The sequence below is a fragment of the Mustela lutreola genome, chromosome 10, assembly GCF_030435805.1.
Source record: "Mustela lutreola isolate mMusLut2 chromosome 10, mMusLut2.pri, whole genome shotgun sequence".
Classification (NCBI taxonomy): Eukaryota; Metazoa; Chordata; class Mammalia; order Carnivora; family Mustelidae; genus Mustela; species Mustela lutreola.
In genome coordinates this window covers 25,634,570-25,651,822 of record NC_081299.1, presented here as the reverse complement: position 1 = coordinate 25,651,822, position 17,253 = coordinate 25,634,570, and the positions used below count along the sequence as shown (strand labels likewise).

General features: G+C 50.1%; 1 protein-coding gene and 1 long non-coding RNA gene across 3 annotated transcripts in view; both read right to left on the bottom strand.

Annotated features, from left to right (window-relative positions):
- The window catches only part of C10H1orf94 (chromosome 10 C1orf94 homolog), a 40,187-nt gene extending 34,531 nt beyond the window's left edge, over positions 1-5,656 (bottom strand). For both annotated transcript variants that reach the window (XM_059136691.1, XM_059136692.1), the window contains exon 1: positions 4,499-5,656. In XM_059136691.1, the coding sequence (XP_058992674.1) occupies positions 4,499-4,827 (329 nt within the window). In that variant the 5' untranslated portion in view covers positions 4,828-5,656. The remainder of the gene's footprint in view (positions 1-4,498) is intronic.
- Positions 5,657-7,623: 1,967 nt separating this feature from the next.
- Positions 7,624-17,148, bottom strand: LOC131810130 (uncharacterized). The gene is made up of 4 exons (XR_009345427.1): positions 17,079-17,148; positions 9,678-9,775; positions 8,898-9,072; positions 7,624-8,014 (listed from the first exon to the last, which is right to left on the bottom strand). It is a non-coding gene; the product is annotated as an uncharacterized LOC131810130 (long non-coding RNA).
- Positions 17,149-17,253: the final 105 nt, after the last annotated feature.

Genomic DNA, 17,253 nt, shown 5'->3' with positions numbered 1-17,253 from the left:
GAGTCAATCATAAATCCAAAACCTGATTCTCAGGCTGTTAAAAGGGTCAGTGACAGGGGTAATGAGGGAACACATGGTTCTAGGCTGTGAGTCTGGAGGCTTGCCACAATGCTCTGAGCCCTAATTTAAGTCTACTTGAAAGATAGCTGAGTACGATTCTGGAGTTTAATGAATACTAGACAGAATTAGTGTTTTCTCCCCAAAAGCCCATTTCTCCAGTTCCTTCCCCACCTCAGGAAATGCCCCCCAGTCCAGCTGGTGGTGGCTCAGGCAAAAAACCTCAGCAGAGCCTTGTTATCTTTTTTTGTGGGCCCCAAACTTTAGCACGCCTGCTGGCTCCTCCCAGAATAGCCTCTGATTCTCCCGTTTCTTCTGTTTCCCTGCAGTTGCACGGATCCAGCCACCCTGCCGTGGTGCCTCAGCTGGACCACTGGAGCATCTTCCAGAGGTCTTCCTACCTCCTCTCTCAGGCGGACACACCCTGTCTGCATGGCAGCTAGAGAGGTCTTTAAAAAACAGTGAATCTGCTCATGCTACTCTCCCTTCAAGCCTTCGAGTGTGTCCCATCACACCGAGAATCAAATCCACACTAACTACAGTGATCCCCCCAGGCTGCCTACACCTCACTGGCCTGCCTCTGATATCACCTTGTCCCATGCCATCACACCTCTGCCCCCTCCCCGAGGTCCCGAGGTCCTTCTCCGTGCTCATTCCTATGTTGGGCCCTTCATGGTCGCTCTCCCCCCCTGCCTGGATGCCCTTCCCTGGATTTCCCCTGACCGGCTCCTTCTTGGGATCCTAGTTTCAGATCACATGACCACATCTCTTTGGAGAGCCCTTTCCTTGACCACCCTCTACTGAAGGCTGCTTTGCCCTGACACGGTTTTATTTCCATCAGAGTGCTCATTGCGATCTGAAATTATCTGGTTAATTGTTATGTTTGTTTCCTCCAACTAGAATACCAGTCTTTTTCATGTTCTAAAACTATCACAGTCTTTTATTTACTTGTTTTCTGTTTCTGTCCCCTCCTTGACTGTAAACTCCAAGGAGATCCTTATCTAGGTCACAGCCCTACCCTGATCTCTCTTAGCACTGTGCCAGGCACATAGCTGATGCTTATTAAATATCTGCTGAATGAATAAATGAATGGATGGATGGATGGTTGGATGGATGAATAAATTCCAAATGTGCCCACAGAATGAAGCTGGCTCATGGGGAAAAGTGAATGCAGCATTAATCACCATTACCATGAATACAAAATAAAAACAGAGAAGATCCTGTTTGCATGAACTAGATCATACCTGATTTCCTGTACTAGTTCTGGCTACCTCACTGCCAAGGGGACCAGAAAATGTGAGAGGAATCTTAGAAAACCAGAGATGATCAGCTACAGAAATAAGAAATCCTAGGAAGAACATAGTTTACCATCTTTTAATATCTAAAGGGCTATGGAAAGACTGAGGGGATTGATTAAGTTTGGAGCCCTAAATCCACTGATTTGAACCCAGCTCAATGGGTATGAGTTTGACAGAGATAGACTCAATATAGGAAGAAAATGGTCTTTTGACAGCTAGCATTCATAGCAAGGGAAGGGGCTACCTTAGGAGGTGGTGCACTTCTCCATCTAAGCAAGTGTAAAGTGGGTAACCACTTAGCAAGGATCTTGAGGAAGAGATTCAAACAGCAGAAGGTGGCCTCCAGGATCCCTTTCAGCCTCGAGATGTCTGGGGTTTTGTGATATAAATGGATTGAGTCAAGAAAAAAAAAATTCTGGCTAGAAAGAGCTTTAGAATTTACTTATCTAGCCACCCTAATAGCAGAAAATGTCACCCAAACTAGGTTTACAGATGAAGCGGCGGGAAGATTAGCTGAGAGGTATCTCATGGGCCTGAAGCCATCCCACAGGCACGCTGTACGTACAGCATACAGGATTTGAAATCCATTGTCTATGTGTGACCATTCAGAACATGGGGCTGCCCAATATTATAATGGTCAAAAAAGATGCTTCCATTTCCAGGGGAACATAGCCCACACTATCTATCACCTAATAGCTGAGATGAACCTGAGTTTGCTTTCTGAAATTCCACCACTTCCTGTCAGGCCTCGGGCAGAGAAATGGACCCCTCCAACCCGTGACCTCATCTGCAAAAAGGGATTCTATTTAAAAACCAGGGAGGGAGGACTTGAACCAAGAATGGCACAAGTGTTGTAGTCAATGAACCTGAACCTCGGTGACAGACACCCAGACAGACATTCACCATCCTATTCTATTTTATGCCTGGGAACATCTGCATAATACAAAGTCAAAAAGAGGGGGGGTTTAAAATAGTACCAACCTCATGGAATAATTGCAGGGCTTAAAGAGATCATCACCATCATTATTATTACAAGGAATCGGTACAAATCCTAGTCATTACCGTTATTACCAGGAATGTTTAAATATCCCATTAAATCATCCCAACAGCCTTCTGAGAAGGCGGTAATTGTCTTCCCTTGGCAGATGAGGAAACTCAAGCTCATAGAAGTTAAACAGATCCCACAGCCCGAGCAGTGCGGCACGTGGTCTAAAGCCAGGGATCGGACTCTGCCATTGCAGCTGCCTTGACTGCATGAAGAACTTCTTGGGTTCTATTTGGTTGGTGTCTACACTGTTTTGACACCAGTTACTCATCTTACCGGGTGTTTCCCTGGCTCCCTTCTCAGCAGCAAAACCATTGGTATTTTGTTTGTTTTCCCCAAATGTAGCTTATGGAGAACTCCAGGAAGCAACACCTTAAAACACCAAAGAGCCTTCTGGCTGAAGTCAGGATAGCGGCCCAGCAACAAGGCCCCTTGATTCTAGGATGGCCCCTTGAAGCACCTGCGGGTCTTTGAGCAGAGTATGAAAACCCCCGATTGAAGCCAGCAGCAGTAACAAGAAAAACCCCCTGAACTCTGAGAATCCCATTAAAGGGCAGCCTCCTCTGCATAATGCAGCTTTCAGGGGTGGGGGAGGGTCCTGGGTCTGCATGTGATTCTCCTTATCGACTCTGAGGTGGACCAAGCAGGCCATATCATCCTCAATTTGCAGAGTAAAAACATCAAGGCCAAAGGTGCACTAGTTCACTTCTGGGCCAAGTGCAGACTGGAAGTAGAGTCTATCTCCATTAACTCAGTGTGACCTGGCAGAGAGAGTGCCATCTACTGGAAATTGCCACTGACCCTTGGTCTACAAAGTGGACAATCAACTTCTTGGCCACTGAGAGCTGAGCACAGCCCCAAGGGCCCCCTGCCAAGGCCCTGTCCCAGAACAGATGGCAACAGGCAGGGGAGGGGGGCTCAGTGCCACTGGAGGGTTGGACAGCAGGATTTGGGTGGTAGACAGGCTATTCCCAGCCCAGCCATGTCATGCTGAGCACAGGGCAGGATAAGCAATCACAGCCAAAGTGCCTTCCATCTTTGTCCGCAGCCCAAGAGGGGACAGCAGGTAGTGTACACCTGGGTAGCAGTTCCGCTTCCCCTCTCTTCCTAGCTCTTTCTTGGAAATCCCTGAAACCAGACACAATGGATAATTGCCTACATGGTCTCCCCACTCTAGCATCTCTGAGCTGAACTGGAGCATGTGTTAGAACAGGCGACACTTAATTATCACTTAGTCTTTAATTAGCATTTAATTATTAACACTTAATCCATCTGTAAAATGGGGACACTAATACCTGGCTCATAGGGACCCTGGGAGGAGTAATTAATGTTCGCAACCCCCTCGGAGGATGCCCGACATTGAACGGGGGCTCAGAGGTGGCACTGATGACCAAGGTGCTTTACAGGCTTTTCCTAACGAGCTCTCTCCTTCCTCTTCTTGAGAATATCCATCCTCAACAATATCTGCCCAACATGAAACTCTGTGTTTCCCAGACACAGGATTTCCCATCCAGGAAAAGGCCTATTTACAGCCATCTTCCCGCACTTTAATTTTCTATTGTGCCCTCTGAATATGTCAATGCCTTCCCAGTAAATATTTTGATGTGCGCTCTTGCAGAGGCTTCCGTGGAGGCTGAATGGGACAGCTGCTCCCTGTATTAGGGAATTCCAGATGTGGTTTAAAACTACCAGACTCATCTCTGCCAATGCCTAGCCTTTGGGGGTGGGAAAGGGAAAGTATCACGGAGTTGCCGCCAGAGAAAGCCATGGGCTCTGACCCTCAGCCCAGGCCAGCGTGGGTTTTCAAGGTCCTCAGATCTACATCTGGGTTGCGTAAGTAAAAGGAAAAGTGTCCCCTTAGCAGGCTGGTAAAGAGACAGCAGAAATACAGCCCTGGTGTGGCACTTCACCCAGGTAACTTCAGGACCCCTCCCAACTCCCCTATAAAGATTGGACAAAGGACCAAGACAGGTGGAGGAAAAGCATACAGCCTTTTGGGTTTAACTAGACTGAACAAGGGGCAAGAACATTCCCTCAGAAGGTTGGACCTCAGCTCCTCCCACTTCCCTTGATGCCAGCCACAGAGGGGGACACTCACTCTTCCTGGAAGCTGAGTCGGTTGTCTCTTGAAGTCCCAGCCACAGGGGTGGAGAGCTGTTCCTTCAAGGTCCTGGGTTGCAAGGCCTCGGGCAGGCCTTGAACTCTTTTCCAGATTTCATGGCAAGTCTTGTCTAAGCTGTCTTGGGGTGTGTCCTGGTGGATCCAGGTGTGTCTGGGGAATGGGCCCAGGGCGGAGGGGCGCTTGGCCACCAGGGCAGAGGATGAGGGGAGCCCATTCCCACTGGCCATCCTCCTCCTCTCTTTCCGGAAGCCCCTTTGTCCACCCAGGGCTCGCAGACAGGGGGACCATCCACCACCACCCCTCATCCACCAGAAAGGGAGATGAGGATGGGCAGAAGCAGGTCAGTTCTGTCTGGCTGTTGCTTCAGCAAGGTGACTATGTGCAGAGGCCTAGGATTTGTGTGTGAGTGGTGGATGGGGGACAGCTTTCTTTTGGGGAGGGGGAGCTTATTTTGATTTGTTTTTATTTGTTCTTTCCTGACTTTTGCCCCCCTCCCCCTCTCCCTTAGAAGAAAATATTTGAAAGTCAACAAAAACCAGTAGCTTAGTAACTGTGGAATCCCCCTGAGCTCAGGAACGAGGCGCCTGGGCGGGCAGAATGACATCTGGGAACAGCTGGAGGGGGAGGGCGGCCTCTCCCCACAGTCCCTGGCACTCCCCCCGTCGCGATGTGCCCGTGACACCTTGCGGCAACTGCGGCTCAGCCCATTCTCCCTCGCCAAGCCACGTGGATGGGCACTGTGCTAGGCGCTGTGGGGGCGGGGGCCGGCCATCAAGTTCTCAGTCAGGCCTTCCCAAGGACCCCCGCGCACTCCGAGGGCCAACGGCCCGCAGAGCCCCGCCTTGCTCGGCCCCTTCCCCGCTCCCTGTCCCCCTGTCCAGCGCCGCTCTGCCTTGATGGCTGGGCAGGAAGACCCCCCCCCCCCCGGGAGTGTGGACCCCGGTAGCCCGCCCGGTGCTCCCAGCAGACACCTGCCGCGTCCCCCGCACCCGGCTGCGCTTGGCCTGGGTGGGGGCCCCAAGCCTCAGCAGGGCTCTGTCTCTGAGGAGGGCGCAGGGCGTGGCGGCTTGGGCCGATTTGCTTGCCTGTGGCTCCCACACCCTCCCCGTCCAGCGCCGGAATTCCTCTGTGGGTTTCAAACGCAACGGCTCTGTGCGCGGGCCGCCCTGGATTCGGTGCCCAAGGCGCCCCGGCAGGGTGGGGGTGGGGACCCGGAGGACCCCAGAGCACTTGCGCCTGTTGGAAGTCAAGGGCGCCTTGCCCCCGCTGCTCGGTGGGGAAACCAGCTCCCACCAAGGGCCCCTGGCCCTGAATCGCCTGATTTTACCCCAAACTGCCATCGTAATGGGGCTTACCTTGTGACAAGCTCTGAGCTTTCTGTGTTATATTCAAGGAACAAGTTCATGTGGTTAGTACCACTGTTTATGACTGTTCTGCGTTTGAGCAAACCCAGGCCCTGAGTCAGGAAGGGGTATGTCCAAGGCCCTCTAGGAAGAGGGGAGCTGTGAAACAAACCTAGCCCCGCCCCCCACATCGGTCCTGATCCTGTGCTTTCAAGACACAGAGATCCACCTGTCCCTCCTGAGCTGCTTGCAGGGGGTCCTCGGGGTGGGAGTGGGGTCAGGGCTCAGGTGCAGAGAGAAGGGCTAAATTAGCAGTTTGCGGCCCAGTGGGCTCCCCCATTCACTCGATGGGCTTCGTTAAACTTGGAACTGACAGCACCTTTGCCTGGTCAGAGTCAGTCCTCGTTCCTCTAGGGTTCCCAGAAAAGGGAGAGCCCAATGACTGGGGAGAAGATTGGAAAGGAACAGACCCAAGCCAGGTTGAATCCCGACATGGCCATCTCCAAGCTGTGGGACCCCAACCACTTTTTAAACCCCTCTCATGCTCCTTCCTTCCTTCTTTCCTTCCCCAGGATCAACTGAGGACCTCCACGTGAGTTGCTGGGCTCTGAGGAAGCACACAGGTGAACGAGATAGCACGGTCCTTGATTTCCTGAAGCCTGTATTCTAGAGCAAGGAGACAGATCACAAACTAGCAAAGCAAGTAAATAAGCACTCAATACAGATGAAACAAGAGCTCTGAGGGGAGAGGGGGAGGGGAATGGTGGCTACATGAGAGGGATGTCCTGGTAGGCCTCTTTGAGGAGCTAAGTTAACACAGAACATGAGACAGAAGGAGAAGAAGGAATCCTTTTCTATAAAATGGTGTTGAAAAATTCTTAAGAAAACCACATTTACAGCACATAGTAGGCACTCAATAAATATGTCTTGGAATGAATTAATGGTATATCATTTATAAATAACCTGGCATACAGTAGGTGTCCAATACACAACCTTGCTCTTTAGAAAAGGCCTGAGTTCCTGGAAATGTTGACTCTCAATTTTGAAATCCAAGCTTCATTCCCCTTTGATTTTCATTATAAAATTGAAAATGTGCTCCTTTGGGGAAAATTCTGAGGACCTAGACTGAATAAAATTATACTTAAGAATGTAGAAAACCTTTTAAGACAGTGTATTTAAAGGAGAAGTGATCATTTCTGATGAAATATTAATAGTTCTGAAAATGTCACTCAGTGTTTGTGCTGCTTGGCATTTGGTTGGCTAACACCTATGCTTAGAGCACAACGCCAACAACCCAGCCCTGCCCAGGCCACAGGATTCTGGAAACTTGGCCAGCTCACTCGCTCGTTTTCTTTCTCCCCCCAAAGCAGGAGACTATGCAGCAGGGGCTAAACTGGAAAGGATTGGGTGGGGGGGGGGGAAATGCAGCAGGGATACAGAATAAAGATAGAGGCATATTTCTTGGAGTACACAACTGAGATTTCTAGAAGATTCTTCAAAAAATGTAAGTGAAATAATTCAAAAAAGCTATGTCCAATATGCTGGCTGCTAAACCACATGGGGCTATTTTAATTCTATTTTAACATAAATTAAGTTAAAATTTTAGTTCCTTCGTTCTATCAGCCACATTTCAGGTGCTCCTTGTGGCTTGTGGCTACCAGTTTGGACTGCACAGAATATTTTCATGGTCATGAAACACATGGACTCTAGTACCAGACTACCTGGATTCAAATTCTGAATTCATGTGTCTGGCCTGGGGATATTAGTTCTCTAGGGCTGCCATAACAAAGTACCACAGAATGGGTGGCTGAAACAATAGAAATTTATTTCTTCACAGTTCTGGGGGCTAGAAGTTCAAGATCAAGGTGTCCACAGGGTTGTTTCCTTCTGACGCCTCTCTCATGGGCTCATGGATGGCTTTCTTCTCCCTGTGTCTTCATACGGTCTTCCCTCCGTGTGTCTGTCCTCTTCTTATAAGGATATCAGTCGTATTGGAATAGGACCCAATCAATGATCTCATTTTACTTTAATCGCTCTTTAAAGGTTCTGTCTCTACTTACACTCATATTTGGAGGTACTTCCTGGGGGATTAGAACTTCAACATATGAATTTGGAGGGACACCATTTAGCTCATAACACTTGGTCTCATCTGTAAAATAGAATGATAATAAAGAACACCTGCTTTGTAAAATTGTTGTAGATATACTATTACTAGGTAATTGACGCATGAAAAGTCGTTAGAATGGGGCATGTAAGACATCCATAAAAGTGCTGTGTATTAGTTCCTTTGTTGATTACACTGAAATGTGGACTTACTGGAGTTTCTAAATAACAGCTTTTGTGCTATGTAGAGGGAGGGAGGACTTTCGCTGTCCTGGGGCAATTAGTCTGTGATGGAGGGACAGACTCAAATCATCCACTAAGCCTTTCTGGGTTTTGTGCATTTTTGAGCACCTGCCATGGGCCAAGATTGTACAAGGCACAGGGTGAGGAGATGATAAAAACCTTTGGCTTAGACATTGCTACAGGCAAGTGAAGGGAGCAAGTGTCTGGTAAACAGCAGATGTGGGGGAAACTGGACTTATTCCAGTCTTGTTCAATATATGTAGTGGGTTCCTCCAGCGCCTATGTATCTATGTGCCCAGCATGTGAAATAGTGTCTGTGGCTCCTGCATGCTTCACTTCCAGCATTGAAAAAGGGCAGGGACCAGGCCTGGCTTCGGCACCTTGAACAGGGGATTCAATCCGTTTGGACACATTCTTAAATTACCTGTTACTGCCCTTACGAGGCTGGGCAGATTGTTTAACCTCTGTATACCTCAGTTTGTTCATCTGGTGAAACAGGGATAATAAAATACCAACTTCATAGAGTGGTTTTGCGACACCTGAGATTACGCAGTTGCGGAGTTTAGGACAGGGACCCAGTGAATATTAGCTACCATTTTTAGGATTCTGAGGTTCTTGCTTTTTTGGAAGCAAGAAAGGCTCAGGAAGAAGCAACTGTCCCTCCCTGTTCCCCAGCCCCCACTCACCTGGCTTCCATCACAGGCACTAACATGGCCAGGTTGCAACCCTCCTCCAGGTGGGCATAGCCAGTGCTCCAGGAAGACCTTCACAGGCTGGAAAGCAGCTTCCTCTTGCAGGCCCTATCCCTCATCGAACATATTTGAAACACACCCACCTCTCACCACAAATATAACTTTTTGGCTGTAAAAGAAAAATGGAAAGGATTTTTGCCATTTTGCTTTTGAAAATTTTTGGCCATGAGTAATTTATTTAATTTACGGTCAGCTGTGATTTCTTACTGCGCTTGGTGCCTACCTGGGATGTCTTACACAGTGAGGAAACTCCAACCTACAGACTGTTATCAAATGTAATGAAATGTTTATGACTACTAAATTCAACCATTAATGAAGTTGACATGATGTTACATGTTGCATTTAATTAAATATTTACTAATTTTAAGGTTGCAGTTTTCTACTTTGTGTTGCGGAGCTAATAAAAACATGTTTAGGCCTCAGACTTTTTTGTATGCCCCCGAAAACCCATAGAGAAATCCCCTTCATTCCCAGGCCAGTGATGCCCTAATGGGTCAGGCTACCCAGATTTGGGAGGGGCATGCATAGGGAGATCCCAGGTAAATTTCCTGAGGGACAAACCATCAGAACTGGAGGAAAAGGAGGGTGCAGCCATGTGTCACAGGAACAGGAACAGGCCTTTCTTGATATTGTCCTGGCAACTGAACCCAGCCACAGAGCAGCCAGCCATTTCCAGGACTTTGAAAAGGACACCAGAATGCTCTGGAAACAAACCTGTGACTCTGGCTTCTCTCTCCTGGCAACACCGTCGGCAATCCTCGCCATCACCCAGGGGATTTCATCTCTTATTCTTGCCCCCATTCCTTGCCCACCTGTGAGGAGATTGTTAAGAGTTGAGGCTGTGGTAGCTGATATACTTGAATTTGAATTCCTACTTTGCTACTTACTACTGATGGCTTCACACATGCTTAACTCCTCTGGCATTTCATCATCTGCAAAGGGGTTGAAACAAGAGACACGTGTAGAGGGGGAGAGGTTCCGATAGGAAAATGCAAAGTTCCCAGCACAGATCCCTGATTATTGTTATTACCAGCTAGTAAAGTCAAAGTGGTAGCTTATGAGATGTCCGTTTTTAAGTTAGGGAAAAGGAAGGCCATAGTTGATGGAAGGAAAGAATACGACTTGGCAGGGGTGTCCCAGTAAGGTAGCAAAAAAGTCAGAATGCATTTGGCCTTTCACTTCCTGCTCTGGCTTTCCTGCCAGACTCGTTGTGACAGGCACCCCGAGAATTTCTGGAGAGGCTGTATGTGGGATCCTTCTCAACTAGAAGCTTGGTGTTCTGCCCTTCCTTCCATAACTTCCATGCCAAGAGGTTGGTCACCAGTATGCATTCATTTAAGATTTATGCTAGCCGACTGCTGAGACGATCTGAGGCAGCTTTCAGATTAAAACGTAAAAATTACAGCTTTGAAGAATAAAGCAAGAACTGGCTTCATCTAAAGAAAACAAAGAGTTGCTACTTTCAAGCACCTGAATTGGTCAGAATGCACGGAGGTAATGAGATAATAAAACTGGGTATCCCTATTTGTCAGCTAAAGCAAAAATGGAAACACGTCGGAAGGCAGAGTTTTTATTTTCTGACAGCAGAAAATACACATCTTCATCTGTGGAGACAAAATGTTTCCTGGAAATAACCTCAAGCATGAATTTATCATGAGTCCTTGTATAAAGGACACTGAGTGACATAGTGGGCCATATATTCAATTCTGTTTTCATAAAGACAGAAATGCCATTAAGTTGGTCAGTTTCTCACATCAGGGTTCTCTGAAGATATAAAGCGTAACATTAAATCATAACTCAGAGGGGGCATTTCTTTAAGGAACTCAGATAATGAAGTCTAGGGGAGACACCTTTGGGTCCATTCCACAACCATTACTGAGCACCTAGTCAAGCATCCATCCATCCATCCATCCATCCACCCAGCAGAGCTGTACCAAATACCCACCGTGTACCAGGCACTCTAAGTGGCACTGGTAAAGACTACAAGAGCTGACACCTGGACTGAGTTCTGAAGGACAAACAGGAGGACACCAGACACAGCAGGAAGAAGAGAGCATTCCAGATCTAAGGAATAGCACATATAAAGGCCCAAGACAAGGAGGAGAGAAAGCAGGCCCATCTCAGGAGCATAAGGGGCTCCAAATGGAGAGAGCATGTGTCGGTGAGTCGGGAGACGGGGGCTAGAGGAGCATATAGGCACAGGTTACTGGAAGCCCCCGTAGGAAGAAACTAGCAGGGAGCTTGGATTTTACTCCGTAGGTCATGGGGAAATGTCCTCGGAATGTGAGGGAGCTGTCAAATCAGGGGAGTGCTTGCAAAGTAACTGGTGACAAAGAGGAGGCTACACTGAATGAGGCAAAAGCAGAACTGGGGCACTTGGGATGTGGCTGTTGTAAGAAACTGAAAAGAAAGACCCTAAGACCTGGGGAATATTAAGGAGGCAGAATTTAGATGACTTGGGGGGTGGTGCCTGGATGACTTGGGGGAAACAGGGAAAGCATCCAGGATGAACCCTGCATCTTTCTGGCTCAGGAACCTGTGGACGTGGAGACACCGAGCAGAGAGACAGTTTACAAGCCGGGGAGTCCAGGTGTGAGCAGGATGGGGGGTGGTGTCCCGTGGGACATCCAGGAGGATAGGATGCCAGACCCCCTGCTGGCACTAGGGACCTAGACCTTCAGGAGGTTTCTGCCAGAGGTAACTCTCAGTCCACGGCGGGGGGGGGGGGGGGGGCAGTGAGAAGTGGGACAATTACAGAGCCTGGAGAGTGCAGAAGTGAGATCCCCAGCCCCTCCTGCCCTTCTATGGGCATCCCAGACTGCACAAATGCTGCGGAAGCCTCAGGCTACCTCCCTTCCAGCCCTTGCCCACACTGCTTACTTCCGGGGCCTGGTTGCCTCTCCCCGAACTCTTTCCCTAGGCTGAGCCAGGAGCCCTCCTCCTTTCTACCCCCTGCTATATTGAATCCTGCTTTGCTGTTTATCTCCCTCCCCTATAAGTGATCAATTCCCTGAGGGCAGGGACTACTGGCAAGGTCTTATTCTTCTTTCTGTGTTCCTCACTGCTTCCTGCATACCCAGTGCAAAGCCTGGTTTGCTGAGCAACATTTGAAATATGCACAAATGAACAAGTGAGGAATAAGCCCATGACTACATGGAATATTCCAGAAGAAACCATGGAGGGGTGCGCAAGGGTACTTCCAGCTGCTGGGACATGTCCCAGTATTCCAGTGGCTCAGTGCTGTGAAAGATCATGTCTCATACAAGAGTCTGATGCTGGTATTTCTGGTTGGTGGTGATTTTCCTCCACATCGTGATTTTGGATCCAGGCTTCTTCCAGCTTGTGGCTCTGCCATCGCCAAGGGACACACACCCTCTGCTCCAGCGGGCAGATGGAGGAGAAAGGATGAGAGGATTTTATGGGATCAGCCTTGAAGTGGTATCCACCATTTCTGCTTACTTTCCTTTGGCTGGGACCCTGTCTTGTAACTTTACCCAATTCCGAAGGGGACTGGGACATGTAGCCACTACTCAGGGACACTTCAGCACTTCTCAATATCTTGGGCTGCATAATTTGGGAGAGGGTGGAGGAGAGCTTCCCCAGGGGGTTATAGGATGTCCACCAGCATCCCTGACCTCTACCTGCTAGAGGCCAATAGCACCCTCCAGTTGCAGATGTTGTCAAATGTCCCCTGGGGGACAGTATTGCCCCTGATTGAGAACAGTTGCTACATTCCATGGAAGGGGAAGCAAGGGCTTCTGAGATCCAGCTAGCTGGCCAAGCTGCAAGGGAGCCCAGCAGGAGGGACCGGGGCCACCTAGGACAGATGCCACTTGAGCTGGGCCATGGTTAGGACCATTTACTCTGCACGGTAAGAGAGGAAAAGTACTACTGTTAGAGGAGACGGTGGGAGTAAAGGCTCGGAGGCATGACAGCATAGCTGACTGGAGCTTCCAAGTGGAGATGATAGTCTAGGGTAGCCCCTAGAGGGACAATCTAGAGCTAGCCCCTAGATTTAGGATAGTCTAGGATAGCCCCTAGAGATCATCGCATTGTGGCATCTGACAAGCCAAGGAGAAATCTGACCTCTTTTGCCACTAGTGGGAGTCCCTCTCCTTGTATCACAAATAGATTTTTCTATAAGAATTTGGGGGACCCCCCCCATTTGGTATCCTTGGAAAAAGGGCTAACTAGGGGCCCTTCTCACTTCTCCCTCCTGGCGTCTGAGGCCCACAGATTCACTGCCCTTCGTTCTGGGCTTTTTCTTCCTGAAACCCCTGTCACCTCTTCCTGGGGAGCAGATCACTGTCATGTCCAGTGACAGCCTTGCTCTTGGGACAGAGGAGCTTCTGTGTGATCATACTGGTGATTTATAATCCCCGCCCTCTACTCAGACCCCAGGCTCCTCCTTGGAGCCTTTGCCTTTGCTCTGTGGTCTTTCTCTGCCCTCCTGCTGACTGCCCCTCTCCCCACACACACTTTTGCTGTTGCCCCCACCCCATGGCTTCAGAAATCTCCTGCATTTTCTTCTTGGGTCAGAAAGAAAATTGTAGGGCATCAAGTTTCCAGCCCCTCCTTAAATCAGGCTGAATTCTCCAGCGCATCAGGTCTTGTTTTCTTTCTAAAACGAACTCTGATCTTATCTGGATATTAGGCTTATCTTGGCGAGTCACTATACTGCATTGGGCTTTTTTGCAACGTGATATTGTGGAGACATCCTGACCTGTGGCTGCCTACTGTTCTGGGGAGAAAGGAAGGGGCATGTAGGGGGCCAGCCCTGGAGGCTGGGCTGAGAGACACCCTCTCCTAGGCTACAGCAGGGTAGGCCATTATCATCTCTTGGACTCCTGCCTCTCCCTTGCTCTGTGAGTGTTCCTAAGGCTCCTGTCTCTGCCTATACCCACATCTCTTCCAGCAAAGACTACTGCAGTCACCTTCCAAGTGCATTCCCTTTTTCTGCCCCTTCCTTCCCATCTGTTCCCCATAGAGAAGTCAGAGTACATGCCAGGCTGTGCCCCTTGGCTTCTACTTCCTAGAAATAAAAAATTCACCTCTCTGGAGTATCTCCTGCTAAAGCCATCACGCTACGCGCAGCCCTAACAGATCTCTCTTTAAATATATATACCCACCATCATGCCTGTGCTTCCTTTCCTCCCTCCACCTGCTTTCCTCTTGTGGGTAGAATTGTGTCTCCTTCCCCAAATTCGTATGTTGAAGTCCTAACTCCCAGTGTCTCAGAATGGCACTGTATGTGGAGACAGTGTTTTGAAGAGGAAATTGTTAAAATGAGATTAGGGTGGGCCCTAATCCAGTGGCTGATGTCCTTCTAAGAAGAGGTGACCAGGACACAGACAGGTACAGGGGGAGACACTATGAAGGGATAGGGAGAAGGCCATCTACAAGTCAAGGAGAGAGGACTGAGAAGGCGCCAACCCTGTGGACACCTTGATCTCAGACGTCTAGCCTCCAGAACTATGAGAAAATGAGTTTCTGTGGTTTAAGCTACGCACTCTGTGGTTCTTTCTTACGGCAGCCCTTGTGAACTAATACAGCTCTTACTCTCACTGTCTGTGGCTAAAATCCAAACTCTTCACCCATCCCCTTTGCCTCTGCACGATCTGGTTCCAATGCCCCCACCTCTACCCTCACCTGCTGGGTGTCCCCTCTTGCTCACTTGATCCAGCCCTACACCCTGTCTCTTACTCTTGTCCTTTTTTGGAGCCTTGTCCATGGCCCCTGAACCAAAAATCCCTTTCCCACCTCTTTACAGGCCTGTGCTGCTTAATTTAGATCCTGCTTTCAAGGTCACCACTTCTGAGAGGCCTGCCCAGACCACCTATTTAAGTTACATCCCGCTCCCCCACCCTAGTCTTTCTCAGAACACCATGAACTTTTCCTTCGTGGTGTCCTTAATTAGTAACGTCATCTAAATTTATCTATTACCTACTTGCACCAAGCCAGGGACTGTTCACCTGGGTGGGTATTCATTATCTAGTACACTGTCCATCGTGTAATGATGCTCACTAAATATTTGTTGAGTAAATCTTCATCTTGCCAAAATCTCTATCCAGGCCTCGGGGCCCAGCCAAAATCCTACTTCCCTCCTTAAATGAGACTTTCATTCCCCCAAGTCCAAGATAAGCTTAGTCTTGATTTGTCTCTGTAACAGGTCCCTTGTGGCATGGTGATCACCATCGCCCGACTGTCGGGGTTGTGTGTAGGGTGCCCAACTCTGCCTCACATTTTTCCAAGCTGGCCTGCACACTGTGGATCTCTGCATTGCCCACAGCACAGGCTGGCACATGGCCCAGAGCCCAGGGGGCCTCCGTAAATGTATGTGGACCCAAATAGATCAGAGAGAGGGATGAATGGTGGAGGAAGTAACTGGGCCATTTATAAGGATGAAAAGTACGCCCCTGCCCTCCACATCCCCCAAAGAGAAGGATAACAAACATTCCTATTGCCAGGGAAGGTTTAGGGGGGCAAACCTCAGCTGTGGGTTGCAGCCACAGAGCAAAGTTCTGGGGCTAAGAAGGGGCTGGGGCAGTCCACTGGCCTGGAGCCCCAGAATTATAGAGCAGCCCAGACTCTTCTGCCCAGCTGTGGGCTACTGGGGAGGGCTGGGCATCTGCCAGCTCTTCTCTGGAGGGGAACTCAGGAGGCAGGAGAGGGGGAAGGCCCAAGCTTAGAAGCCAGGAGCCCACCCCAGGGAAGGCCCCAGCCAACAGCCCCCCAAGGCTGCCATCCACTCACCGCACAGCCAGTCCCTCCCTCCTCCCCAGGGCTGGTGGGAAGGTCCTGGCCAGTCTTGGCGGGCTAAGCTCTCTCTTTCAGGGGCTGGGCCTGGACAATGGGAAGCAAAAAGCCCCCTCCCCACTGCCCTGAGGACATAAAGCAGGCCTTTCACTGAGGAGTTCTGGCTGCTTCGGTTGGTTCTTGGCACCCGGCAAGAGGGCGTCAGGAGGGGCGAGAAAACAAGTGTGTTGGGGGTGGGGTTGGTTTGGCGATTCGGAGGATGCTAGCCGGCCCTGGGCCACCGGGCAGGCTCCCCAGCTGTGGGATGAGCTCATGCAGGAAAACCGGAACAACTTGGGGTGGGGGTGGGGGATGGGCATCAAGAAAGCTGGGAGATCGTGGCTCTGGGGAGCAAGTTTTTCGTGGGGAGTAAGAACAAGCATCCACTCCTCCGGCCCTGCGCATCACCCTCCCCATTGGAGATCGGCAATCCAGTAGCCCTTTTCAGGCTGTTTCCCGGAAATTCCCAGGCCCAGCCGATAGCCGGCCACTGGCCAGGGGACTCGCAGATACGGGAGCTCAGGCTCGGCCAAACCCCCTAAGCTCGGAGCTCAGCCTCTCTCTTGTGCTTCAGGCAAAGGGGGTGGGTTGCTCACCGACTAGCCTCTCTCCGCTGGGCGAGCCAGCGGGGACCTTCCCCACCCCCAGCCTTGCCCCTCCCGGTCCCCCCGCCCCCTCCCCCCGCAGTGGCTCTTCCTTCTCGCCCAGAGTTTGGCATAGACAACGAAGGAGCCATCGTGATCGACAGAGGAGCCTAAGGAAGATGAGACTGAGACAGCGACCGACTGGGGGTGGGGGATGGGGTAGAACCCGACGCGGGGTCTTTGGGGGCAGGTGGCAGCGGCGACGGAGTAGAGGTGGGGAGCAGCTCACCCACTTGGAAAAATTCGCCCGTTTGGGGGCCGTGGCTGGGAGTGAGCGGGGAGAAGCAGGGTCCAGTTTTTTAATTTTGAGGATAAATTGTACAAGTAACTCTTGCATCGTCCTTCCACCAGCCTCACCTGCCCCACGCACCTCCCCCCCCAATCCTCCACCCCTCCACCCGAGCGCATACATGCACTCCTCCCTCCATCCTGATTTTGTCTTAGGGTAGGGGTAGGACCGCACCAGCCAAATAACCTGTCGCCCCCACCTCCCGCCCAATTCTTAACCCCGGGTGTGAGCGCACACACCCTTCTCCTGGGATGGGGTAGGAGGCTATTGCGAATGGGCCTCCTAAATAAACATCGGCCCCGACCCCCAGATTGCAAGTTCAAAGCCACCACCCATGATCAGCTCTTAAGAGCCCTGACTTGGGGAACCGCGTCCTTTTTTGGTTACCTTTTCCCAGACAGTATTCCAGTTTCCAAACGTGGAAGAGGCGTGTGTGTGTGTGTGTGTGTGTGTCCGCGTGTGTGTCGCTATCACTGTGTGTATGTGTGCGCGTGTGTATGGGGGGGGTGTATTCATGGGTGATCTTATAAATGGAAACGAGAAGACTGAACTTAAAAGAAAC